General features: G+C 42.1%; 1 protein-coding gene and 1 long non-coding RNA gene across 3 annotated transcripts; one reads left to right on the forward strand and one right to left on the reverse strand.

Annotated features, from left to right (window-relative positions):
* The first annotated feature begins 12,285 nt into the window (after positions 1 to 12,285).
* Positions 12,286 to 12,927, forward strand: LOC147626818 (uncharacterized). Its single transcript, XR_015268420.1, has 2 exons — positions 12,286 to 12,396; positions 12,435 to 12,927. It is a non-coding gene; the product is annotated as an uncharacterized LOC147626818 (long non-coding RNA).
* LOC147626819 (ras-related protein RABF2b-like) lies at positions 12,542 to 26,521 on the reverse strand. 2 transcript variants are annotated; one of them, XM_086815360.1, is made up of 7 exons: positions 26,264 to 26,514; positions 25,978 to 26,055; positions 25,500 to 25,667; positions 25,111 to 25,159; positions 13,602 to 13,675; positions 13,409 to 13,502; positions 12,542 to 12,927 (listed from the first exon to the last, which is right to left on the reverse strand). In XM_086815360.1, exons 1-7 carry the CDS (start codon positions 26,300 to 26,302, stop codon positions 12,827 to 12,829), a joined length of 603 nt encoding a protein of 200 aa, XP_086671486.1. In that variant the 5' UTR covers positions 26,303 to 26,514; the 3' UTR covers positions 12,542 to 12,826. The 2 variants fall into 2 exon arrangements, with proteins under 2 accessions (XP_086671486.1, XP_086671487.1); XM_086815361.1 differs by lacking the exon at positions 13,409 to 13,502 and having other exon boundaries at positions 26,264 to 26,521.
* Positions 26,522 to 27,855: the final 1,334 nt, after the last annotated feature.

Here is a 27,855-nt window from a genome sequence, read left to right on the forward strand (position 1 = left end):
ACCTTTTATACAACTGGCCCTTATTCACACTCGGGTGCCCAAAACTTACTAACGAAGGCCTTGGGTGGCTAGTATCTCAATACAACTTTTATAGTGCCTTGACATGACATTTATTAATGTCCTCAATTGGAGGAGCATATTTGTTAATCCAAAATGGGATTAACATCCCCTGCCCTACCTAATGCAGGTTCTATCCTCAAAACCTTTACTTAGGTCGAAAGACATGGTCATCAAACTCGTGTCTATAGAAGTTACGGCGGGACTGAAGCTTTTTAAGGGTTCTTCGAAATGTTAAGTAGGAAGTCCAGAACCCCGTGTCGACCATGTCTTCGAGCGTGACATACATGTATCTCGGAAGACACCTTAGGCAATGATAGTAAAGCATCATGCCTCTTTCATATGGCCCTCTGTTCATGTCAAAAGGAAAGCTGATCCACATCAAATCCATCATGTATTTCTTTTGGTTGATCGATTAGGGCTACAATCAACTTCAGAAATCTCACAGCAGCAACTACCACATCTGGATCCAGGATTCTACGCCATGCTCTTATCCATGTGAGCAATTGTTGTCCTTGACTTGTTATATCTTGGAATGTTGATGGCCAGAAATGCGGGAAGTTGTAGCAAACATGGGAGTCCCATTTCTTTGCCTCTTGGAATTGTAGTGGAGTCGGGCGCCTTTTGAGTGGCATGAATAAAGGATCTACTCTTTGTGCTGGTGGGGAGCTTTGGTACTGATAATTGTATTTGGGCACTGTTAGATACTCCTTTCGCCATTCCAATTGGATGCCAAAATTTGCCAGATGGGGGTTGGTATCATATGTGTGGATAGCCATGTAGCCTCCCCTTATATGCACTAGGTGTTTGCTTCCGCCATCTTCGGAAACAGTAGCTGATCATAAATGTGACAATTCTAATTTCCAGCAAATCAACCTATTGTTGATTGGCCAGCTTTGTGTGATGAGCCACATTTTCCCATAATTTCCCTTCTCCACCCATGGGTAACAACTCTTCTAGATCTGGCATTGGGGTTCGGAGAGGGTATGAAACGTAAGGCTGCCTCCTTGACTCCATGGTCAAGTATGCATTTGGTAGGATTCTTTTGGTAGGCTGGAAGGGTGTGATTTGTATTAGCACCTTAAACATGAGTTTCAGTTTCAAGAGTGGGTTTCTTGCCTGGATGAAGCCCTCGTATTCTGCAACTGTCTCAAAGACTCAAGAATATTATCATCAGAAAAAGCTTGGATATCATCTCGTGAGGGTGATGATTGCGTACTTTATCAAGCGGCCTTGGTGGAGATAGTGTTGGTGCCAGCAACTCCTTGAGGACGAGAGTGTTAGTGGGAAAATCAACTGGGAGAGAAGAGAAGCGAGAGAAGATGCAATCTGCCTCAGTTTTTTAGTTGGAGATACATTAGGAAACAGGTTTAATAATTTACTAGCCATGGATGAGAACACGGGATAAGTATAAGATGAGGAGGTCCTTGTGTTTCTTCTTGACCCTCTCCAGAGCTTGGGGGTGGGTGGCTGGGCTTGTTTGAAGATCATTTATATCATCGGTGGTTATAGGAGGATATTCTATATGCTCTTTATCAAAATTAAAGATCACATTAGTGAGCATAGCCTCTAAATGTTTATGGATATTTTGGTAAAGCTTTAGAATACCAAAAGGATGATATAATGTAGACTTGGAGAGATTTAAATGTTGATGGGTATTATATACTTCATTCCATCCATGGTTAATAACCCATTGATAACTTCGTGCAACCACCTTGTAGTTGGCCAGTGTCATTGGGATATCTGACATCTTCACCAAAGCATTAGGTTACAGAGAAGCTCGGCAGATTCAGGGCTTCGCTTGGTGTACATGAGATGGAGTTGAGCTCGAGGCTCATCTAGTGAGGCGGTGGACACTGATGACCTGCCTAGGGGATAGGCCCCACACTTACACCACTAGCATGGTTGGTGAGATCATGGGTGATATGCGGCCAGTGGGATCAATAGGCTGTGTGATAGCCATTCTAGAGACTGGCATAATTATAGCGCCAGATCATTTAGTTGGGTTCACACTATAGAGAACCCTAGTATGTATTTGGTTGAGTACCTTTTCATATGGGTGCACTCTTATCTTTGTATATGGTGTGTTGAGTGTTGTGTGAAGAAGAAGAAGATTTTTAGCCTCTCACCTTGTGTGTTCTCTTTTAGGATTTTGTGAGTGTGTGTGTGCTTGCAAGAGCTCAAGCTCTCTTCTTCCCTGCATCTTTTCACTCTATTCTCCTTGATCTACGTGGTCCATCTGGTGAAGATTCTAACATGTCAGGTACTGGGTTACACTCATCAAAGAGCTATTGTGCCCACTTTGGAAGTGGCTTTTCATGTGGTGTACGTAGGCTAGTGTGATGTGTAAGAGTCTTTATCCTTTGAAAACTCCTCCTCATTAAGAGGAAATCTAGATTATTTCTCTGGCTGATGATAGAGTGGATGGATCTGTCTCCTCCACTGAGTGTGGCTGCTCCACAAACACCACATCTCGGCTGGTGATTATCTTCTTCACCTCTCGATCATAGAGTCAATAAGCCTTTGATTCTTAACTATATCCAAGAAAGATACACTTTCTTTTTGCATCAAGCTTCTTCTTGGATACATTTGATACATGTATATAACATTCATAGTTTTGAAATGAGACACTGAAGGTTTCTTACCAGAGTAGGCCTCTTACGGTGTGCTTATTGCTTCAGCCCAAAAATTATATTTTAACCCTTTCTCTTTTAACATGCATCGAGCCATCTCCACGATGGTCCGATTATGGTGTTTTACAACACCGTTTTGATGAGGTGTGTGAGCAGTTGTGAGTTGGTGCTTGATGCTATTCTCATTGGATGCCATAGACTATAGTGATAATTTCATGGGACCACCTAGAGGAATACATGGCTCTGAAGCATCGTTTAAGACCAGATCAAGTAGTGAAAGGTCCAGAGGAACACATGTCTAAAAGAAAGAAAGAGGATCACGTTCTAATTAATACATTGATGAAATATCTAAAAGAGGATTTTAAAATCACCCCAAGGGAGGCGAGGCGGGTAATCCCTACCTCTATACAAAAAGAGATGGTTTGGTGTGTATTGTAAATCAAATCATATGACAAAAGAATGTGTGTATCTTAAATTAAGGCCTAATTTATGGTGTGGTTATTGTGCTCACATGGGAAATCACGACACTAGCCATTGCTATAGATTTAACCTTGAACTAAAAGCTAATCCTACCAAAAGTGCAAAAAGAAGAGAAAAACATAAGAAGAAGACTATCCAAATTGGAAAAGGAGATGACAAAGTTGAAATTTTGGACAAAAATGATTCCCCTTCCACCATTGGATCTCTACCTTCGATCCCTAATGACAAAACCTTTCACTTCACGCGACGATGAAAGCAATGGAAGGTAGTCTTAGGGCAAACCCTCCAGCACTACATGAAAAGTAAGCAATGAAAAGTAAGCACAACATCCTAGCCATGTGGAAGAAAAGGAGTGCCTTGTGGTGGCTCAAGAGTTGGTTAGGCAAATTCAACAAGAGATAGTGGGACTAGTGGGACCACTAAAGAAATCGATGCCTAATATATCAGCACCTCTATCTACCTCACCACCAGAGTTTGCGACCATGAAGTATTAATTGTGCCAGACTCTAAGATTGGATATATTGGCAAGGGATTGATGAAAATAAGGACTTTGTTGGTGATGATGAGTTGATTAAGAATCATTTCAATGAGACAAAAGAAACATCTCCTACAAAAGAATCATTTTAATGAGATAAAAGGAACATTTCAATGAGACAAAAGAAACATCTTCTCCTGCAAAGCTTGAATCTCTTCCTTTTGACTTTTTTGAGAATACCTAGAAGATCCAAACCCAAAACACCTTTGGCAACACATGACTCCTAGATCTTTGCCTCGATCTAAATTTCCATCTATTATTGATGTCATTTCACTTCTAAGATCTTTAAAAAATGGACTAGTCCTTGATTCCTTGTTGCTGGTTTCCCTATCAGGGTCTTCGAGGAACTCTTCCTCAATATCTGGGGAGTGAAAGTGAGAAGTCACCTTTTATAATAAGATCTATATGATTTCCCAAGTCACCATTACCAAGGAAGCTTAGGTGTACGAAAGAAGAGGTAATCATCGATGTAAAGTAATTTATCTACTCCAGTCACCATTTCCCTGCGTCGACTTTTATAGGGAAAACTTGTGAGGTGAACGATGTACGTAATTGGTTAGGAGGTTGGATGAGGGCCAAATATGAAGAGTCTGATAATGATGAAGTAGAATATTTTGAAACTAAAACTAACAAGAGTATTCCAAAAATTCCAATTAACAAGCTTAGCAAATATCCATACTATGGAGGTGAAGATATCAATTAACTGGGCAAACTTGTGATGTGGAACAATGTACATAATTGGTTAGGAGGTCGGCAGATCAGAGCCAAATACAAAGACTCTGACAATGATGAAATAGAAGATTTTCAAACTGAAACTAACAACCAGAGCATTCCAGAAGTTCCAATTAACAAGCTTGGCCAATATCAATACTATGAAGGTGAAGATATGAATGCAACCATTCCCATCTCTTAGAAGGGATATCGAATTCATGCCATCCTTGATGCACAAAGTGGAAGTGAGTGTAGCAACAAGGCTGCTTGGTTGAAACGGGGGAATCATGCTCTTGAACCCATTGGAGTCTCTGTGAAAATGGTTGACAGTTCTCTAGTAGAAAGACCATTTGGAAAAGTCAATAAAATGTGCATGAAAACATGTGGAATTACCTTTGAACATACTTTTGTCACATCATGGATTTCCAAAGGCCTAAAAGCTATGATGTAATCCTAGGCAGTAATCCTAGGCAGGCCATTCACTAGACATGATGATCAATGATTGGGGAACCAACAACATTTATCTACTGAGAAAGAACAAGAAAATGATCAAGGTGAGCATAGCCAATCATAGCGGTCACCTAGTCACTAGATCTCCCATTGATCTAGAGTCTTGACATAACATCTCATTCAAGAAAATTCATGGAAACAACTATCTGTTTAATGTTTAAAGGCAAGATCTCGAATCTTGAATGATGAATCTTTGTCGAAAAGGAACAATTCATAAATGAAGGCCTTAACCTGGATCTTAAAAAGATTGGCATATAAATTAAGAACAAGGCAAGAGAGATAGCTTCTATTCCATAATCATCTTATTATGAAAATTGGATACAGCTATTAGCCAACCTTGGGATGTGGTTCAACACAAAGTTGGATCCAAATTCAAGAATACCGATGGAAAGGAAATCTCCCTTTACATAATGAGTGCCTATTCTTTAAAGATTTTCCCACTGGTCACGTTATGGGAATGTTATGGGAAGGAAGTGATTCCGATGATATTCTTTCTGGCAAGATATAAAAAGATGAAAAGAAATTGGAGAAAATAAGGAACAATTCATTGAAAATGAGAGCTATAACTCCTCACCCTGAACTGGAAAAAGCGAGGAACATTGCTTGTATACATAGGGGTAGTCAAATCATTCGACATGCTCTTCAAAACTTTGGGTGAAGAGTGGAGTAGTACCACTCCTATCTGAACAATGGATCTTGTTCAAGATATGGATACCTTAAAAGAGACTGACTTGGAAGAGGTTTCCCCTGAAAAGTTATCAAGATCAACCCAAAAAAGGAAAAATAATCTTTTAAAAGAAGCTGAAAAGGAGACCAAAAAGAAAACTCGAGAAGAGGAACAAAGAAGAGTATGTGTCTAGTATACCCAAGTATTTATGAAAGTACAACATTGGCGAGGAGCATGATATCTATGGGAAAAAGGACCAAGGAAGAGGATGTGTCTAGAATACCTAAGTATTTGAAAGTACAACATTGGTGAGCATGATATCTGTGGCAAGAGTAAAAAGGACCAAGCAAGAAAGTTCTGGACCATTGTATAAAGGACCTGCTGAGGTTAAGTGAGTTGATCTTGCTGAACTCAGCGAAAGACCCTAAGCTAGTTTATATTACCATAGACCTAACCAAAGAAGAAGAGGTGATCTCATTGATCTTCTTTAAAAAATTCAAGGATGTGCTTGCATTTTGTACATAGACATGAAGGGAGTTCCACTTGAAGTTTACAAATGTACAATTTCCATCATTGACGATGTGCGACTCGTATGACAAAGATCCCATCCTTCATCTCAAAAGGAGTAGCAAAGGTATGCCATGCACTAGGTAGGCCAAGGTGGAACACGGTCAAATTTTTGAGTCACGACCATGGCGTTTCTCCACATGCTCCACAAAAGTTGGTATGTGCACCTAAATGAGATACTTTCACATGGATGCAATATACAAGTCATAAACATCAGTGGTATGTTCTAACCTCAACTAGTAGTTAGCTGATCAAAGGTCTCATATAGGCAATCCAGGTTTGCACTGGGAAAAGAGGATTTTTGGGCCCTATCGGGCATCTGGCTTCAAGCCTACAAAAATGGAGGCCTTTCAAGCCTCTATTGGCTGCATAGAGCCATATACTAGTAGAACTTTGTGTGTACTAATCTATATCAAGCCTTGACCAATTCTGAAATCATTTGATATGTTTTTCTATAGCTCAAAGTGACCCTCGGCCAAAGATTCATGCACATTCAAAAAGTGGAAATGCCTAAATCAAGAGGAAAGCAGAGGTGGATATGTAGTTCCAACGTACTACACTATGGAGAGGGTACATCTCCTAGTGACCCATTGCATTATGTGGAAAAACTCAGTGCATACTTTGATCTTTCCTCATTAAAGTACCTATTTAAGCTTCATATTTTTCCTACATAAATTTAATAGAGATAATTCTTTTAAGATTAGCAATATGCTTATTATCTATAATAAGTTTCAGCTCCTCAATGTGCCTATTGCAATCTCATCTTCTTAAAGATAACGACATACTTCTGGAAGGTGTTTAAGAAGTCTTGCCAATAATGGCATCACAATTATGACCTTTATGTAGGAGTAGCTTGGATCGCCAATCTTGTTTTGTTAAGTGATATATCAGTGACGATATATATCCACCAGTCATACTAAAACCACCATCCCCATAGGTAATTGTTAATCTTTGACTAAACACATTATCTGAAGTGATTAATCTTGGAGAAATGGTTTAAGTTATTTACACATTTGTCTACAACCATCTTTAAGGGTTTCCCAAGCCATACCTTTGCCACAATGGGTTAAGAGAGAGGCTTTAAAGGTTACCATTTTTGGCTCATCAAACATATAGAGAAGGTTACCGTTTCTGGCTCATCCAACATAGCTTTACTCATTTTGTTGACTGCGTTGCTTGTTTCTATTAGAGGCTCTAGTCTACAAACTTCTTCAGTGTTAAATATCAAGTTCTTTCTTTTCAAGATGTTTTGCAGAGCCTTGAAGAATTTATCCTTTAAAGGTCTTAAGGGAATGTCTGAGCTTATGATTTTCTTCCATTAGCATAGCATTTTTAGTTTTCACGCAGTCAATGAGGAGACTTCTTTGTTGCTCAGTATGGACTTGAGTTCTGAGATATCATTCCAAGCTTTAGTACTCTTATGGTTGATGCCTTTGTTTTCTTTGATTGCAATGATAATCTTCTCGTTAATTTGCTTCATCTCTTTAGAGTCATTAGCCTATATTATGTTGCCTTTCTATAGTAATTTTATGAACTCATAGAGACCATTAATAGTTTGTTGAGCTAATCAATCAATCTTTTTAGAGATTAGATTGTAAGAATACATATGGATTCTTGGGATCTTGCATAGCTTTCTCAGACGTTTGGATAGCTTTTAGGTGATCTATTTTTAAGAGATAGCCCAAATCAATCTTTCCTTGAAACATAGAGAGAAAGACAACTCTATCATTTTACAAGTTTTAACAAGTCTGATGATTCATCTAAGTCATTGGATGAGCTAAAGGATGTATCTGAAAGATATTCCTCTGATAAAAGAGTAAGCTTCATGATTTGTTTGTAGAGAGGAGTCTCTTCAAAAGGAATATACGTAGCTTTAGGAAAATCAACAAAGATTAGTAATCATATTTTTATGATAGCAGCTTCCTTACCTTCTTTGTTGAAGCAAAGTGACCTATCTTTCCAAAGATAAAACATGAACCGTATTTAGAAGATTCTTTCTTCCTTATTCATGAGCATTTTTAGGGACCTTCATTAAGTGATCAACAGTAGGAACCTTTATTAAGGGATCAACAACTACCTTGACCCAAAGAAGAATTGTGTAATCCTTTGCCTCTAAGAATACTTCATGTCATCCCCACAATTGTGTGGTTCTTGCACTCTGCAACACCATTTTATTATGGCATATAAGTAATTATCAAATCATCCTTAATACTGTGCTCCTTGCAATGGGCATTAAACTCACTTGATGTCCTTGATCTATTTGAAACTCCTTTAGTCTCTTTCCTCTCATTCTCTACCAAGCTATGCTATATTTTAAACTTTCGAAAAGCTTCAACCTTATCCTAAAGAATATACACATCTTCCTACTAAAGTCATCAATCAATAAAAAAAAGTAGGAAGAACCACCCAATTAAGTGGTTATCTACATGTACAAGCTCTAGAGGAGCCTTTGCACGATTGTTACCTTCTTGTGGAAGTTTATGTTGATGCTGCTTGCCCATCATACAAGCTTCACACACATGTCATCTTTGAAAATGTTGATAAATGTGCCACAATCCCAAACCTTCGCATCTCTTTTAAGACTACAAAGCCTAGGTGCCCAAATGTCTCATGCCAGAGCTTACTTATCCAGACACCAGCTCAAGCTATAAAAACTAGCCTTATTGAAGTGAACCTTTTAAGTCACAGTCATATATGGCCACAATCCATAGTAAATCCCTCCTAGGTAATCCAGATCAAATCCCTCCTAGGTTCCTCTTGATGTTTAGCACGTAAAGGACATCAGACGTCATAATATCATTGCTAAAAACAAAAGGAATGGTACCTAAACCCATGGCTGGGCATTTGGCATCATTACGATCGCTTCTGGATGGACTCTCCCATGGTCTTGAGGGAGGTATACCAGCCCTTTTGATCGGTCATATATCGAGATGCTCTATCGATGATCCATGAACATCAAATGTTTTGCCTTTGGACAAATTTCTTATATTACCACAAACAACTTTAATTTCACTTAAAAAAGTATTCCTAGACTACTCCTTCCAAGGCTTCAAAGTTTCATTCTTCTCATCTACTTTCTTCAGCTCCATGATTTGACCATTACATGACTGAGCTTGTCATCGTAGGTACATTGTGTCTTTGATTCTCAATAGCATTGGGTTAACCAGAGCCCTTCCCCTTCCCTTTCTTTACATTTACAAAGAATGCAACATCACTACCATACTGGCTTTGAAACATATTTTCCCCTCCACCAGCATTCTGCCAAAGTCTTCAAAAATAAGAGGTGGGTTGGTGCAAGTCACCAAACTATCATACTTTAGGAGTAACACTATGATGCACCTACATGATGCTAGCTCCTTACAGGTCTTTGTAATCCCCACTATTTCACAATCAAATCTTACAAATTCTTTATCTACGAAGTGAATTGCTTTGTTGCTTCTACTTCAAAATGCCTGTAAGCTGATTTTCAAGGTTTTGAATCCTTGTTTGATTCCTTGTTTAATATGGATTCATCAAAACTTGCCAAGCTTCGGAAGCAATGTTAGTATCATGAATCAGGGTCATCACCAAATCAATCATACTATTGATAATGGCATAGAACGTATCTACATTCCTTCTCCTCCACACCAAAGCAAAAGCAAGATGTGGCGGTATATTCTATAGTGAATCTGTCGGCTCCAGAGTAGAGGACCAACTTTGCATCAACCCCTATCGTGGTTTCCTACAACTCATATAAATCAAGAATATACCTAATTTTGAACTTCCATAGAGTGTAATTTGTCCCATCTAGCGTCCTATCACCAAAAGGTGGAAGGAAAGCACCAATGGCTGCATTATATTTGTGGGTTGAGCTCTCTCTCCAAATATGCTTTCAAATAGCAAACTACAAAAACCAGCTTTACCTAGAGCCTATACTTTAATGCTATATCAGAATACATAATAGCAAAAGAAGGATCAACACAATACAAAGAACTTAATTGTAAGAAGAAGTGCACAGTAAACAATATTACTACTTGCACATTTTGATTACAAACTGATGGTCTATATTCACCCACCCATGTACAATAGCAGCAACAGGATCCAACATAATATAAAGCACTTAATTGTAGAAGGATCAAAGCACTTAATATCTAGAGGCCGAACAAATCATAATCTACCCCCAAGCAACTTGCTAAAGGCATCAAGGCTTCCTCAAGCATAAACACACATGAGAATCACTTCTACTATTATGCATAAGGAGATATAGATACAAAAGAGAAAGTTGCTTGTATATATAGTCACTGGATTCACTCGGCTGGACATCAAATTAAGACTTTACAACATTAGCCTTTTTTACATGGACTCCAGAGATTCTTGGTCAAAACCTCTTGACCAACCACATCAAAAGGTTAGAAGGGGATTGCAAAGAGATCAAGAGTGTCAGGGAGAGGGAATCATGGTTATAAGGTTGGGGCGGTTGGTCAATAGGGGGCTTTGGGGTTGGGGGGAGGCTTGGAAATTTTAAGGAGACCACGGGGAGAGGGGGGAAGATGGGAAATGGGGGACACCCAACTAAAGAGAACAATTTTTTAAATTAAAAAAAGAAAACGCACAAGAGTAGGGAGGGATTGAGCGATCGCATGGTGGTTGCAAGCTCGCCGAGTGAGGTGGTGTGTACTTCTTTACTCACAACCCATTGATCAATGGGAGAGGCTTACCATTAATATATAAATTATACTGCACTCAGATTATTATTACTACCTTAAATGGCCCCTACTACACCAACTTATGTGCCTTCTTCAAATATTTGGAATTATAGCAACATTCAATGATATTCCACCTCTGTATAAAAATAAGTGAGATGCCAGACTTCTTCAAAGACCTCCAATGCAAAGTAAGCCTCACCAAACCCTTCCTAAACCTACAAACTTGCATTAAACTCAAACTGCATGACGGCCTCCAAACCCAAAGGCCAATTGAAACGGGGTGAAATGGGTAGTGGCCTTCTATGCTATTTGTCAGTCCAGAACACACCCAACAATGCCTCGTTCCACTTGTTGGAGTGTTCATTGCCCATGCAAAAGAGAAGCTTGCTGAGGATCTTGTTAGACTTCCAACTGACCATTGGCCTGTGGGTTATACAGCTTGTGATGGAAGATCTGATACCAGTATGTCATCAATAGCCTATTGACAAAATGCTTACCCTGATCACTACTATTTTCAGGGGGTAGCGAAAGCGACCGAGGATGTCTCATAGAGGAACTTGGCTACAGTATCTGAGAAAGGCCTTGGCATCAGCCCATTTGGTGGCAACCAAAATGTACTCCCACCCACTCCAATGTACCTTTGGGGTAATTGGCCTTACGAATCAATGCCCCATCACTCGAAGGGTCCCAAACGGGTGGAGATGTGAAAAGGCCGGAAGTTGTGGTTTGTAGGTTTGGAGCCGACTCTTTACATACATCACAATGGAGGGCATGGCTCTTACAATCGGAGAAGAGAGAGGGCCCCCACAAGTTGATTTGCAAAATCCCCTTAGTTGTCATATGTCCTAGAAAATGACGACCACCGCATCTTCCATAATCAAGGGGACTTCATGGGGATCAACACAATACCTCAATACTTGAGCTTTGTTTCGAAAACTTTTCCCAATATGAATGCATCTAAAAATGGCCTAGAAATTGACCATGTTTGATCCTGAAGAACACAAGTATTTGAAGCTAAAGCACCATGAAGTTTCATCAAGACAGACTACATAATACACATTTAATCAAGACAGACTACATAATACACATTTAAAATACATTCTCTAAAAAAGCACTAAAGTTAACCTTTCTAAGTGCACGAAGAAACATGCCCTTAATTGTACCCCCTCTCCCCCCCCCCCCCCCCCCAAACACACACACACACACACACACACACACACACACACAAAGTAAGTAAATTAAAGAGACTATCTATATTGCTAAAGCTCCTACCATCGCTAATTACTCAAGTAACGTATAATAATCTCTCTCTCTCTCTCTCTCACACACACACAGTAAGTAAATTAAAGAGTGTCTATATTGCACAAGCTCCTACCGTCACTAATTGCTCAAGCTCCTATCGTCACTAACGTATAATAATCTCTCTCTCTCTCTCTCTCTCACACACACACACAGTAAGTAAATTAAAGAGTGTCTATATTGCACAAGCTCCTACCGTCACTAATTGCTCAAGCTCCTATCGTCACTAATTGCTCAAGTAGCATACTTTAGGTATCAACCCCCACTTTAGGTATCAACCCCCACTTTAGGTATCAACCCCCACTAATAGTCTTAAGGTCGCAGGTTCAATTCCCGACTCCGTAAAGAGAGCCAACCATTAATTTGCTACCATTACTGTACAAGAGTCCACATAGCATTTACATTAAATTATAATGTTTTTACAATTAAAAAGAAAATCTAGTACAAGACAGATTCAACCTGCAGGTTCTTTATTCTGCAAAACAATACCATCATTTCCAAAATCGACAATCGACAAGGCAACCCTTACAAAGGGGGCAAGCTGTAGTTTATTCCTTCCCTCTTAAGAGGACACTTACCACAAGCATTTCATTGATTTTAATATTGAGGTGTCGAGAAGAGGATGTCTGCACAATAATTATACAGGAAAGAAGCCCAAACCTGCCAGCATCACTTCGCAACTTTATGAGCAGCAAGAACTCTTTGTTATTCTCTCAGATGGCCTGTCACTGAGCAACATTCCACTAGGAGGAGGCACGGGTTGTGCTTTTGGCAGCTTCCTTGCTGCAAAAGCAAACAGAAAAGTAAAGCCTTTTGTGACCAACCTGCTTGCTCAATCTTCATACCACAAGCATGCGTGCATGCATGCAAATTTATTATGGCATACCCTTCATAGAAAGTAGAAACGGTGTGTGGACATTGTAAGTAGTGTCTTTTTTTCTAACTAGTAGAGTAGACCATTTGACAGACAGAAATTGCAAAAAGAAGCACAGGCCACCTTAAGTTGCATGGTACACGACTTCACACATACTTAATGTAATATTGAGAACAAACTACCAAAGCCTGATTTTATATTAAGGGACTTGCACTATCTCCTGCCCAACCATCAGACAAGGCAAGGTTTGGACGGGAGATTTCTATCCATGAGCAATGGGTGGGGGAGAATATCCGTTTATCTCAAGCACCCAGAGTCTACAAAGCCCCTAACAGCGCACAAAGATATCTTTGTGCAGACAGTTTACAAAAACAGGTAAGATTTGCGTACCGATTTCATAGAACAGCTCATTTACATTCTGTGCACTCTTGGCTGAGGTCTCCATGAAGAACAACCCATTCTCATCAGCATACTTTTGAGCTTCCTAAAATTTTAAAAGGAAAGTTATTTAAAGGGCATTGACGGAAGCCTAGACACATACATGCCTGGAATCAAGAGAGCAAAGTTAGATAATACAAGGTACCTCTGACTCAACTTTCCTCTTAGAGGCTAAGTCAGACTTATTCCCTGCAAGAGCCATCACAAGGTTCGCATTTCCTGCAAATATACAAGCAAAACAGGCTAAGGCTTGGGTAGCACATTGCACCGCATCTGAGACCATTTCAATGATGTTGCTTTGCTTTCAATTAATTTTAAAGATCCAAAGTGAACTTAGGTTAAGGTCAATTCAAATCAAAAGGCATGATTTTTGTCCTTCGAGCTTGTTGATGATGTCCAAAAATTCACATTAAAATAGTAATTGACAAACTTATTACCCAACAATCATGAGACAGACAAGACGAGGGTTCTCATTATGCCTGCCTTTAATTCTTGTAAGGCATCATAAAACACTATTTTCAACTAGGATGGCATTATTTTTACATAGATCACATGTACTACTTTAGGTCTCATGTACCCTTGGGGTATTTCATAGTTGTAAATAACATCTCTCTCTCTTTGGGTATTTCATTAGCCCCATGCTTGATATTTTGGAGAGTGGTATACCATCTACTCGGAGCTGATGCTGCTCTCATGTTTCTATGTTCTTCGTATTCCATGATGAGTTTCGATGAATAGTTTTGTATCAGCCCAGTGACATAGCTATGTTTATGTTTTGTTTCTGTTTTATTTTCCTTCCATGATGAGATATGCCATGGACATTATTGTATCACTTTGGTCTCATAGGCCCATTGGGTCTTTAGTAGACGCTCTCTCCCTCTCTCTCTCTCTCTCTCTCTCTCTCTCTCTCTCGCGTGCGCGTACTTAAGTATTGTAGGCATATGCTCACTTATGGTAGTGCTATGTGTGAGCAGGGCTTAACCAAGGTCACTTTTTCCCATGTGGTTTTTCCCCTTGGACATCAAGTGTGAAAGGACACTAACATATAATATTTTGTACTTCTATACTATATGGATGTGGCACACATGCAAGGTTGACTTGCATTTTGTGGATACCACACTTTTGGCTCTCTCTCTCTCTCTCTCTCTCTCTCTCTCTCTCTCTCTCTCTCTCTCTCTCTCTCTCTCTCTCTCTCTCTCATTTTCTGTGTGTGAGCTTCTCTACCTTGCACCTAACCCTAATGTGCAGGTTTGTGTGTGTGAGTGTGTGAGTCCAACACCCAACAATTGGTATCAGAGCTGGGAGCTCGGAGCTGGCCCTGAAATTCTACTGCTGGAAGAAAACCTGCGAATTTCCGTCGACAGACTGAATTTCCGTCGCCTACGTTTTTCCGTCGTTAGACTGTCTGCCTCCGTCCGTCGGGTTCCGTCGCTGCTCCACCGTCCGGCCACCAGAAACGGGCGGCACTAGTGGGGAGCCCACCACCAACGCCCAGCTCGCGTGCACTAAAGCCTTGTCCAGCCGGCGGCGTTAGTGCCCTTGGCTCCGCCGCCGCCCAGCCAAGCACCCGCTCCCCGTTCCGGCCGCCGACCATACGTCAGCGCTACATTCCGGCCGTCGACTCTTCGTTTGACGGTGTCCTCCTCCGGCCGCCCTCTCCGCTCCGTTGCACCCGCCTTCGACGTTCCGTTCTGGCCGACTGGAGTCGACGACGCCCAACGCGCCTGTGGCTGGTCCCTTCCGGACGTCTACAGCCGCCGCCGCCGTCCTGCGCCCTCCGTGCTAGCCCAAGGCCGCCGCCGGGTCGTGCGTTGCACTCGCCCTCCGCCTCCGCCTCTGGCTGGTTCGACACCTGCAGCTCTGCACGCCTCCACCTGGCTGTACATGCACCCGTCTCTGCAGCTTTGCAAACCTCCTCGACACCTGCAGCTCTGCACAGCTCCGCCATCTCCCACCATCAGCTCTCTTCGCCTGTGGTGCTCCCGCCTAGCACCTGCTTCACACGTGCTGCCCCCAAAGGTATTCTTCCTGAACATTTTCTTCCAAATACAAATACAGATTTTGCAGCCATTCCAGTGCATGTCATATGCAGATTTTGTAGACACTTCTGTGCAAAGCAGATTCAAAGGAAAGTTGCAGGTGCAATTTGGGGGATTTCTCTATTTGAGGCAAAATTGAAAATTGCAATTTGGGGGTTTTCAAAATTGAGGTCAAAATCAGCAAATTGAACCTCTTTCATTTGCAAAAATTTGGGGCTTTCGTGAAAATTGGCCAATTAGATGCACATTGAAGCGATTGGAGTGCATAAAAATTGGGGATTTTCAGATTGGAGTATGTAATTGGGCATTACAGCTGCGATTTGTCGCGTATGTATACACATTGTGTGTAATTGGACTATTTGGTGCAAGTTTACACTTGCTTTGGTTTGCAGGCATACATTTGCACAGGACATTTGGTTGCCCGGCAGTGCACATTGGTGCTTGGTTTGCTTGCAGATATATTTTGTTGACATGGCACAGAATGCTACAGATGTATTTGGTGTGCTCACCTAGGAGGACAAGCTGGATGGATCTAACTACTCCCTCTGGAGTTTCATGATCCGTAATTTGCTGGTAGCCAAAGGGCTTTGGGGCATCGTGTGTGGTGATGACACACGCCCACTTACCATACAGCCAGCCACGCCTCAAAGGGGAGGTGCTCAAAGAGCTCCTGATGTAGAACCTGCTCCCACACGCGCAGAAGAGATGGGACTATAGAGATGCACAGGCCATGTCATTGATAGCCCTTTCAGTGAAAAGGACTATTATTCCGCACGTTCGTTCTTGCAAGACATCGAAGCTTGCATGGGACACATTGGAAGCAATGTATCAGGTACGCAACAAGGCAAGCGTTGCCTACTTGAAGAGGCAATTGGATCTTCTTTTTCTATGGATGAGGGTGAATCCATGGCAGATCATCTCACCAAAGTGAAAGATTTGCAGGAACCATTGCTCAACATTGATGAGGTTAACCCAGACAGACAGATGGTCACCAACACTCTTCATTCTTTACCGCCTTCCTACTTGGGCTTTCACACCTCTCTCAACCTCTCAATGAGAGGAGGTGGTGATCCCGTCACTTTTGAAGAGCTCGTGGGTTTACTCTTGCAAGAAGAGCAAACAAGAGCAAACTTAGCGAGCAACCGTGGTGGAGAAAAGGCATTTACAGCCAAGGATAAGGGTAAAGCAAAGAGCTTTAGGCATGGGGGACAACAGTCTAGCAAGGCTGGTCATGGACAGCCCTCTTCTGGTGGTGAAAAGTCTGACAAAGGGAATGCAAACAAGCCCAAAAAGAAGGGCAAATGTCACTACTGCCATAAGCCTGGACACTACATCAGTGAATGTAGGAAGCGGATTGCAAAAGAGAAAAGGAAAGAAGCAGGCAATGCAGTAGCAGACTCTTCTGATGACAAAGCACAGCAATCAGCTAATGTAATCCAGGAAGAGTACACTTTTTTGGTCACATGCACTAGTGACACACCAAGTGCTTCAGACACTGATATGTCTTGCATTGCATCTGACAGACAGAATGCATCACGGTATTTTGATAGTGGTGCTTCGAGCCACATCACTTCATGCAAAGATGTATTTCAGCACTTGGTTTATGCTTCAAATGGCCGCACTGTATCATGTGCAGATCATACCACAGTAAAGGGAATTGGTAATGTCATACTTATTGCAACCAATGGTGCCAATATATGTATGAAAAATGTATTGTATGTTCCAGGGATAAAGAAAAATCTGCTCTCCGTCTCAGCCATAAACGACCAAGGTTTAAAGGTTGAATTTGAAGATGGAAAGTGTTTGGTAAAAGACCCATCAAAGGGTTATGAAATAGTCACTTCTGGAACACGATACAAAGGCTTGTATAAGTTGGACAGCTATGACAAGCGTACTTATGATGCAAATACAGTGGCTGCCCACACTCCTGCTATGCATGATGCAAAGCTATGGCATGCTCGTTTTGGACATGTAAATTTTCAGAGTTTGATGCTTTTGCAGAAGTATCATATGGTTGATAATATGCCGCCTCTCCAGTCTCCACCAAGACATGTATGTGAGGGGTGTATTTTGGGAAAGATGCAACGAAAACCATTCCCCAAAGATGGAGCTATTAGAGCTGAAAGTAAATTACAACTCATACATAGTGATGTATGTGGTCCAATGCGGACACCATCCACAGGGGGGCATCTTTACTTTGTCACATTCATTGATGACTACTCCAGGTTTGCTTGGGCTTACCCCTTGAAAGCGAAAGCAGATGTGTTTACATGCTTTCGACACTTTGTAGCAATGGCTGAAAATATGTGTGGATGTAAAAGTCCAAACACTCCGCTCAGATAGAGGTGGAGAATACATGTCAAATGCATTCATGGATTATATGCTTCAAAAGGGCATCAAACTTGCCTAAAGGCAAGCATGTAATTGGAACAAAGTGGGTGTACAAAGTACCAGGAAAACTAGCATGAGAAACCATGAGCCTAAATTATCCTCGACACAGTATGAGGTAATCCCTAGAGGGGGGGATTGTTGGGAATCAAGGTCTTACATGTGCATGTGAACCACCTCTTAGAGGGTCACTTATGTATTAATGTATGTGTGCGTGAACCACCTCTTAGAGAGGTTACAATAATATCTCGCTATTTGTGTGTAAGTGACATAAGCAGTGATGTCAGGAGACAACCTCTATAAACTATAAAGGTACTTATACCAACGTCACCATGAAACGTTTCAAGTCCGAAACGTTTCACCCCGAAACGTGGAGTTTCAACCCGAAACGTTTCACTCTGTGAGACAGGCACCAACTGAAACGCCAGACCAAAATGCCTATATATATATATAAAGTCAAGAGAGATAGATGCTAGGTCTACTATTTGTTAGTATAAAAATCTCAAAATTACTCACATAATACATTACCACAAGAGATAACATAAGTATAAAACACATCTCTACTATTAATATTTAAACTTCAAATCTCAAAGTTCCGAAAATTTAGATGTTTCACTTTGAAGGTTTCAGTGGACGTTTCACTGAAACGTTGAAACATTTCATGCGTTTCAAAGGTTTCACGTTTCAAGCTACCTGAAATGCGTTTCACGATGACCATGACTTGTACTTTCATAGCAGCAATCACATCACTCAGTCACGTTATCCACTCTCTCTCTTGAGTATAGTATTTCTCTCTCAAACTCTCTTTCTATATCCATGCAATGCCATAGCCATGTTCCCCTTTAAGCCACCATAGCTCAACCTTGTACCAACACCTCTGATCCTCTTGTTGAAGCATCTTGATTCTCGGTCACAGTCTACCAAGAAGAAGTACCTTCCACTTCTCCCCGTCATTGGGATAACGATAGAGCAAGCACTGGAATCCCTGAAGATAGCCGCCTCGATGCTAACGCCAGTGGCTGGGGTTCCTTCACTGCGCGTCAGCGTTTCCTCTCCGAAGACGATACCGCATGTCATCTCTTTTCGATGCATCCAAGCGGACCCCATCCTTGTACTCAGGCCTTCATGGCCAATATTTCATTTGTCGTCGGGTGGGTCACTTCACCAATGCTTGCCCTCATCACCAGTCTAGGCGAGCTCCACACGTCGGTCTAGCACCCCCCCCCCGCAAAACAGAGAAAGCAGACTCAGCGCCCTCCCTCTGGCATGACAAAGCCCCCGCACCCTACCCCTAATGACGAGGAAGGGAGTAGGTAGCAAATGACCGAGCGGAGGCAACGGTTTTAGGGTTTTAGGGTTTATAGCAGAAAGTGGAGCAGTGATCTTCTCCTTCCCCCCTGAGTGAAGCAGTAGAGCATGAGTCGAGTCCAAAGTCAACATGCAGACAAAGTGTCCACCAGCCCCCAAGCATGCACACGAATAGTCGCCCAGTTCTCTTCCTGTCCCTTCTTAGTAGCATGCAGACGACAAAGTGTCCACCAGCCCCCAAGCATGCACACCCAGCTCTCTTCCTACCCCTTCTTACCAGCGCACCTTCGAATTTGACTTGAAAAGCTGCGCCGCCTCTGTTTTTAGGAGCTCTGCCATATATAGTACCATGTGTGTTTTTTCTTATACAAAACAAGGCGCCCTCTTTTAATGAGTCCCCACATCTGTCCAGTGCCCAGTTTTGCTTGTCCACATGTTTTAATTAAAGTCCATGCCCATGTGAAAGACTTCTAATAAGGTTGTTCGGCCACTTGCACTCATGAAGCTTAGTAACAAGTATCAAAGTAATAAAATAGATTAAAACATACTCACCACCTGCAAAATCCATGCCGCCACCTGTTAGTCCTAAACAAGTGTGCACAAACCGGTGCCCGGGCATCCCTGACCCTATGGACAAAACACAGGCAGTAACACTTGCACTCATGAAGCTTAGTAACAAGTATCAAAGTAATAAAATAGATTAAAACATACTCACCACCTGCAAAATCCATGCCGCCACCTGTTAGTCCTAAACAAGTGTGCACAAACCGGTGCCCGGGCATCCCTGACCCTATGGACAAAACACAGGCAGTAAACCCAAGCATTGTCCACACAATAATACAAGTGAGACAAATAAAGATTAAAGTTCATACATGTACATGAATGCATCATGTACTCGAAGAATCACCCATCTACTATATTTGTATCTCAAAAATTATATACAAACCCCAGAGTTCCTTATAGGTACGTCATGTACAAAAATAGACTCCAACACCAGGGATAGCTAGCCTCTATATACATGCCAAAAAGGTACGTTTTGCCATGTCCTTGGACTCACACAAGATTTCTTCCTGGGGATCCATTCATTCACATGTGTAAAACTCATGTCATGTCCTAGCCTCCAAGTGAGAGTTCCTCCTCACAAGACCCATACACATGCATAGGAGTAAGAACAGAAGCCCACAAAATTAGGAACTGGTGACATCCCCACCGGCTTCTAAGTAGTTGTCCACAACTGAAAAGCTTCAAGATAGGCCTTCAAAAGATCTGGATAATCATGAAAATGCCTCATCAAACCACTTAGCATCCATAGCTGAGCAGTTTTTGGATTTCACATGATACCGACGCACTAGCTTGCCTCCAACAACTTTCCGTTCTTTACTATTTGCTCGGGTTGTAGTACCTTCTCCAATTCATCCACCTTTGGCGGACCCTCCAAAACTGGCTCCATAGGAGGTGGCCCTACATAAAGCCTCAACAAGCTGGCATGAAAAAGATTATGTATCTTCAAGTGATCAGGTAAAACAAGTTGAAAGACCACATCGTTGATCTTTTGCAAGATCTGAAAGGGTCCATAAAACCTATTGGAAACTTTTGGATACCACCCTTCTTTACATGGCCTCTTCCTAAGACTTCTTTTTCAAACTTACGCAAAATCCAATCACCCTCCTCAAAGTCCACACGCCTTCTATGCTTATATGCTGCCTTTTTATGCTTGGCTTAGACTTTTCAATGGCTGTCCGCACCTATGCAAATGTAGTATCCAAATCCCTGACATACTCATTTGCTGCAAAGATCTCATCTTTGGTCCTTAAGATAGGTGGCAATACCACCTTCCCATAAATGATCTCAAAAGGTGCTTTACCTGTGGAAGAATGCACTAAGTTATTGTAAGAAAACTCAACCAGTGGCAAATACTTCTCCCAATCGGATTTCTATTCCGATACATAACATTTAAGTAAATCAAGGACGGCTAAATCTGCTATTTCACTTTGTCCATCGGTCTACGGATGATAAGCTGAAGAAAAATTCAGCTTTGAACCCATGTTATCAAGCAACGCCCTCCAAAATAGGCTTGTGGTCCTGGGATCTCTATCCCCCCCACTCAATTTGGGCATACCATGGTGTTTGAAAAATTGTGCCAAAACAATTTAGCCATATCCTCTGGTTCCTCACAAGAATGAAGTGTGGCTGTTTGCTAAACATGTCAATCACTAACCAAATACCATCATTTCCATGAACAAATCTAGGCAAATCCATGATGAAGTCCATGGGAGAGTATTCATGGGGAACAAGTAATGGCTGTAATAAACCTAGTGTTTTATACCTGTCAAACTTGACCTTCTGGCATACCAAACTTTCCCTAGAAGGCTCAGAACAGCTCCAAAACAGCAAAAAACAGCCAAGAGCGATCTCCAAGAACAGTCAGTCGCCTATCCACAAGGGAATCCCAAGAGTTGGCAATACAACATAACGTAGGCCGCTTGATTACGTGGCGCCCGTACAGGTGTTTCAATTGGGCAGCAATGGAATGGACAACAACCAACACATGCAGGGGGGCTCCCTTCAAATGAGGATCACACATATGCAGTCGGAATTGCAATTGGATGAGTGTAGCCCCTGTGTGACCTTGTGTGCAAGACAAATGACGATTAAGCCTGCATGGAGAGCAATCGTCGTCATGCATGGGATTTTTGGTGCCCACACCTACCCTTTGCCACATGGGTGGTCACCCCTCACTTATGGGGTATCCAGCCCCCATAGCTTAGCCAATAGGGTGCCCACAAGATTGGGGCCCAGGCACTTCAATAAAGTGTTCATCACACATTTTTTAACAAGAGAAAACTTGCAAAGTAAAGGTTATAAGCATTACACATCATTTTTAATAGATTAAAACAAAGGTTTAGAGTGCACTTACCACCTGTTCACACGCCACAAAACACAAGCATTCAGGGCATTCACACGGTTCACAAGTAAGCGTGTCACTATTTGGTCCCTTCACCACTCTTGATCGGTGTTTCACACACTGAATGGAGCCAAGGTGTAAGCGGGAATTTTTCCCATAGAAGAAAGCTAGAGCATTCACTAGCATATATTGGCTTGAAAGATGGCAACAGAATATGGATTTATTTGTTGGTGTGATTTTTAGGGGTTTACAAAGTCGACAAGTTCACACATCATTAAAGTGTGGCGGGACTTACCACCTCCTGGCCATGCATGTGGACCAAAAGGAGGCGCCTACAGTAAACTTGACCAACAAGCTAGGAAAAGCAAAAAACTGGATATTTTTGGCAACTCAACCACTTTTGGCTCAAAAAGGAAAAAGCACAGTAAAATCTAGAGGCTGGTCAACTCCTTGAAAAGTAGGAGGAAGGATCTGCACGACGGACAGGTGGGGAGCAACAGTTGAAAAAAAAACGTCTTCTCTCTCTTTCTCTCCTAAGCGACTCACTCTACAACAACAACAGTGTTCTCTTCCCCTCCTGAGTTGTCACCAACCTAGACATTTCCCAGTATGAAAGGGGTCAAGTGGACTTAAGGATGTCTAAATATTTGGAAAGTACAAGCTTTGGGAATGGGGGATTATCCTGGAATACAAAGGACCACACTCCTAAAATTTAGGAGAGTTGCTATTTTTGGCCCGCGACTCCGATGGAAATTCTGTTCGCGTCATTACATCTCGAATTGAGCAAATACCAAGAGTTGGCAAAGTGCCTATGACAAAATGTCTACCACTTGGGATATTTTTAGAGAGAAAGTTTATGGAAGGACCCATCTCTTAGATTCGGACATGTGGCAAGAAAGTGGACCAAAGTGAGACAAGTGGCCTCACACTTATCACTTCAGCTATTGTGTGGCTCTCCACTTGTCATTGTAGCCTTCTCTTGCCATTTTAGCTCATGGGAGGCCCAAATCTATAAATTGGAGCCCTCTCTCTTCATTAATGGAGGCTCTCTTGCTACACACTAGCCTCTACCACCGTTACAAGTTGCCCGAATGATGGCTACCCTCTTTCTCTCTCTCTTGAAGGCTGCCCATGAAGAATACCAGCTGTTGGGGACTGTTTTGGAGGCTTCCATCGCGAAGAAATACTGAAGGCAAGGGTATTTAATCATTTATTATGATTTCTAGCCATTGTACTTGTTGTACCTGCTGTACCAACCACTGTACTGGCTGTACCAATCCTTGTACTTGCTATACCTGCTAGTACCAACCACTATACCAACTGTACTAGCCATTGTACCTATTGTACCAACAACCAACCACCGTACTTACTATACCAACCACTGTGCCAACTGTACCAACCATTGTGCCGGCTGTACTAGCCATTGTACTTGTACTGGCTAAATGGAGAGTTATACTTGCTATACCAACTCTATTGCATGAAGACCCATGGTTTTTGTGGAAAAATCAGTACCGCACGGAGGTATATGGACTATATTGTTGGTTCACCATTTCTACAGCCTCTGTTCCGGCTTGGTAGCCTCGTGTTGGGCTGTGTTATGGCATTTGTATATGGATAATCCGGCATCTCCCGTGGGGAGAGTAAGGCCCTCAAAGCTTGTACATGATATTATTCTCCTTGGGTAATAAAATACTCCAAGGGGGGGGGAGGGGGGGGGGGGGGGGCATGCCGGCCTCTATGCGGTGTCACATGTGCAAGCTCCATTTTCAACATTTGTGGATGTTTTGTCTAGCTTTTATGCTTTAAGCAAAGTGATGATGGATATGTGTTAAGGCTTGGGCCATGTTTAAATGTTTTAATATGCATTGATGGTTCAACAAGTGTGTCAAAGGCCCTGGTCCCCCTGGCACCCGCCGCGAGTTTCATCGAGCGCTGGCTGTACAGCAGGGCAGCAACGAGCTCTTGTTTCCTCTGAGCGCTGGCCGTACAGCAACAGCCTGTTCTCTTCCTCTCCTGAGCGCTGGCCATACAGCAGGGAAGTAGCGAGTTCTTGTTCCCTTCTGAGTGCTGGCCGAACAGCAGGGCGGCAGTCGCCTGGCGTTCTCTCCTACAGTGCTGGCTGTACAGTGTACAGTATAGCAGTAGTCGCCTGGCGTGTTCTCTCTGACAGTGCTGGCCGTACAGTACAGCAGCAGCCGTCTAGGTGTTCACTCTCCTGATGCGCTGTTCGTACAGCAGGGCAGCAGCCTGTTTCTCTCTCCTGAACGTTGGTCGTACAGCAAGACAGCAGCCTTCTCTCTCCTGACCGCTGGTCATACAGCAGGACAGCTCTCTCTCTCTCTCTCTTCTTCCGGAGCTGGCCACTATTTTTGGGGCTGTTTCGAGGCTGATTTGTGGTGCTGTTTGTACCTAGATCCTTGAGCAACTGTTTGCTAAGGAAGCTTTGTGGAAAATCCGGTGCGAGATTGCACCACAGCACCTTGGTCTGTTGTAACAGTTTATTCTTTGGAATAAAGAATTTCCTATGGGGAGGGCCGGTTGTTCCGGCTCAGTGCTGTGTTTTTGGTGTTGTTTATCGTTCTTCCTTTGCGTCTCAAAGTTTGATGTTGGTATTGTGCTATCTATTTGCGGCCCGAGTGATCTGGAGTTTGCTTTCATTGGACTCGATTGGTTTCATTGGTATCAAAGCTCAGCCTTTCTAGCAGAGCAAGCTTGTCAACAACTCTTAGAAAAGAAAAGATCTTGGTGGAAACCGGGTTTGATAACTTCCATATCATGGACAAGTTAGCTTTGTTGGGTTATGATCCAAACAAGCTTTTTGGACAGATGATTGCTATATTTCATAAGACTCTTGACAGCCAACAACGATCCTTTTGTGAGGAATTGGATAAACTTTTGAAGCGATTGGATAACAAAGAAGCCTTATTGACACTCTATAAAGGGGATTCTTATGTAATAGGCTTCTCTAGGGCAAAGTGGCTCGAGTTATTCTAACAAGATATACAAGGAAATACCTTGCCTCTGTAGCTCTTGTACCCACTTCTTTGCACGAGAGAAGGAATCCTGCACAAAAAATTTAGAAGGTTATTTAACAATCAGATTACTAGGTCGCCTCTAGATGACAACCCAGAGCAACACTGGCATCATCTATACCAACAGAAGGCTTCACAAGGTGAGGGCCTGCAGGGCAAAGCCAAGTGTAAAAGCACAAGGTAAGAGAATAAAGCAGATAGATCTAAGTCCACTACGCGAAGCATGCCTAAGAACTGGGGCTTCCGGCCTTAGGCCTCGCATTTTGGGCCATGGCAGAGGGGTGGGGGGGGGGGTGCAGAAAAGCTGGATATATGACAAGACAGCATCTATGTATGAAATGGGCCAAAAACTAGCTTCTTGAAAGACTTACATTGTTGGTGATGTCATAAACAATGATTGCCGCAGCAGCTCCGCGATAGTACATGGGGGCCAAACTGTGATATCTTTCCTGTCCGGCCGTGTCCCATATTTCAAACTTTACGGTGGTGTCATTAACAGCCAATGTTTGGGAGAAAAACGCTGCTCCTATTGTAGACTCCTGTGATCCCAAATGTTGTCTCAGGAAACTGTTGAATGAGGTGAGAAAAACTAATCTAATCCAAGTTTCTTGTATGCATGTATGTACATACGTATATGTAGTATGTACGTGCATATACATGTATGTATCTGTCTATGAGACACACACACTCTCTGTGTGTGTGTGTGTGTGTCCTCATAACCCCTGCATTTCACATGAATTTGGCTTTTCAACTTTAGGATTTCAATTGGCCAAAATTTACAAAAGAAAACATTTTCAATCCAGGAACTATGCTGTGAAGGATCTCAAAACAGATATCACATTTGAATACCTGATAATCATAAAATTGACCTTTGACAAAACGGAGCACAAGGCTGGATTTTCCAGCTCCCATATCGCCCAAAAGTACCTGATCAAAAAGCGGGAAAATAAATTGAAAAAAGAACAGCAGCGAAGCAAACACTAAAATAATCACATGGTATGAAACCCTAATGCTTGGGAAAGGAGCCGGGGGGGGGGGGGAAGCCGAGCAAAGATCATGTTTTAAAAAAATCATATAAATTCTCCGCTGGATTTTCGGAATATATATATATATACAGAATCGCCTGAAAGCATACCAGTTTTGCCTGCATACTGGTGGTGCCCGTGGTTGCCATGGCCACAATTAGGGTTTGAAAAGATCAGAAAACGAGACGCCAGGCCCAACAGAAGAGGGAATCAGAGATACGCAGGAGAGCAGAGCCAAAATAGAAACCGTGCACATGGAGGGCCTCTTTCCTCCTCCCCCCCTTCCACAGTCTGAGCGTTATCGCAGCCGTCGATGACTGCTCGATCCGATGGCCTGCAAATTTCCGAAAAAGGACAAGGATCTACAAAACTTTACCCGAAATTAAATGAAAGCCAGCGTGTGACACGCTTGTGAGGAGTTTAAGAGCCTTTTCACACGCTTGAATGCAATCCGACGTAATGGCTCATGGGCGATGGGAGCAGATGATCGATTAGCAATGGGTACACAAATGCACAGTGGTGGTCAGGAAGACACAAGCAAGTTTTAAACAATGAGTGTATCTAGGTATCGCTTAGGCCAAGTAGTGAGCACTAGAATACACAATCAAATGGTCGATAATGCCCAAGAAGAGGAGATGGTTGATATTGTCAGGGTATCATAGATAAGGCCCATGGATTAAAAACATACCCCTCATACTTTTGAGCATCCACTCATGTGTTCAATGCCCAATTATTATGGACCATCCCACCCACATGTTCCCAATTCCCATAAGCCATTACCAGCAGCACCATGCAATCTGTGCACGATGTGGGAATCTGCAACTTTTCATTGGTGGATGCTATAGTTGAATTTGCAGCTTTTCATTGGTGGATGCTATGGTTGAAAGTTCATTGCAAATGGTGATAGTTAGCTAATGGCATGGGGAAAAGAAACCATTACAAATGGTAGTGTAGTTAGCTGATGGCAAGAGGGAAAGAAACCATTGCTTTTGTCAATTCAATCTACCTTATTACACTAAAAATATAGAAAAAACACTTAATACATGCAAACCTTAATTGTCTAAGTACATTAAAAAGATGAAGCAGCTAAAGAGTTTACCTACTTCTTTATGCGCAAACCACCTGCTTTTGCCCCACTTCTTCTATTACGTATAGGTAAATAATTTATAGGGCTTGTTTTATGTAGAGGAGTTTTGTCGACAATTTTGAGCTTGTAAGTTGCAGTCACTTTTTCCCAACATAGACATGAAATAGCTATCATAACCACCCTATGATTGCATCTTATGTTGCATCAACCTCAAACAATGTTAAGACTTTGTGACACCAAGTGCCTATCACCTTTGAGGAAATTTCACGAGAGCATGTGGTGCTACCTATTATCATGCAAATGTTAGCACCACATCATCAATGAAATTTGAGATTTCCATGTTAGCAGTTTGGAGTAAATCTAACTTGCATATTAAGGCAAAGAGGACTTTGACTACACTTTTTGCACGGATTATATGGAGCCTTTCTTTTAAAGGGGACTTTTTGCAAGGCTTGAGCCTTTCTTTTAAAGTAAAGACCAATATTCTTGGACCTAATGACTAAGGTGAGCAATCTGCTCATGAACACACTAATCACCTATTGTAATTTTCCTCTTTCTTTAGAAAAGAAATAAATCTCCTTGTTTTCCATTTTAGATTATGAGGTGAATAAATGA

Source organism: Cibotium barometz, chromosome 21 (genome assembly GCF_041138505.1).
Source record: "Cibotium barometz isolate CiBa-2024 chromosome 21, ASM4113850v1, whole genome shotgun sequence".
Taxonomy (NCBI): domain Eukaryota; kingdom Viridiplantae; phylum Streptophyta; class Polypodiopsida; order Cyatheales; family Cibotiaceae; genus Cibotium; species Cibotium barometz.

What these genes read in the sequence shown, in the direction of transcription:
- LOC147626819 (XM_086815360.1), bottom strand. Translation starts at nt 26,302, where the DNA reads ATGGCAACCACGGGCACCACCAGTATGCAGGCAAAACTG. An exon ending in GTCAATTTTATGATTATCAG is followed by an intron (nt 25,668 to 25,977) that starts GTATTCAAATGT and finishes TTGGGATCACAG; the next exon opens with GAGTCTACAATAGGAGCAGC. An exon ending in TTTATGACATCACCAACAAT is followed by an intron (nt 25,160 to 25,499) that starts GTAAGTCTTTCA and finishes TTTTTTGTGCAG; the next exon opens with GATTCCTTCTCTCGTGCAAA.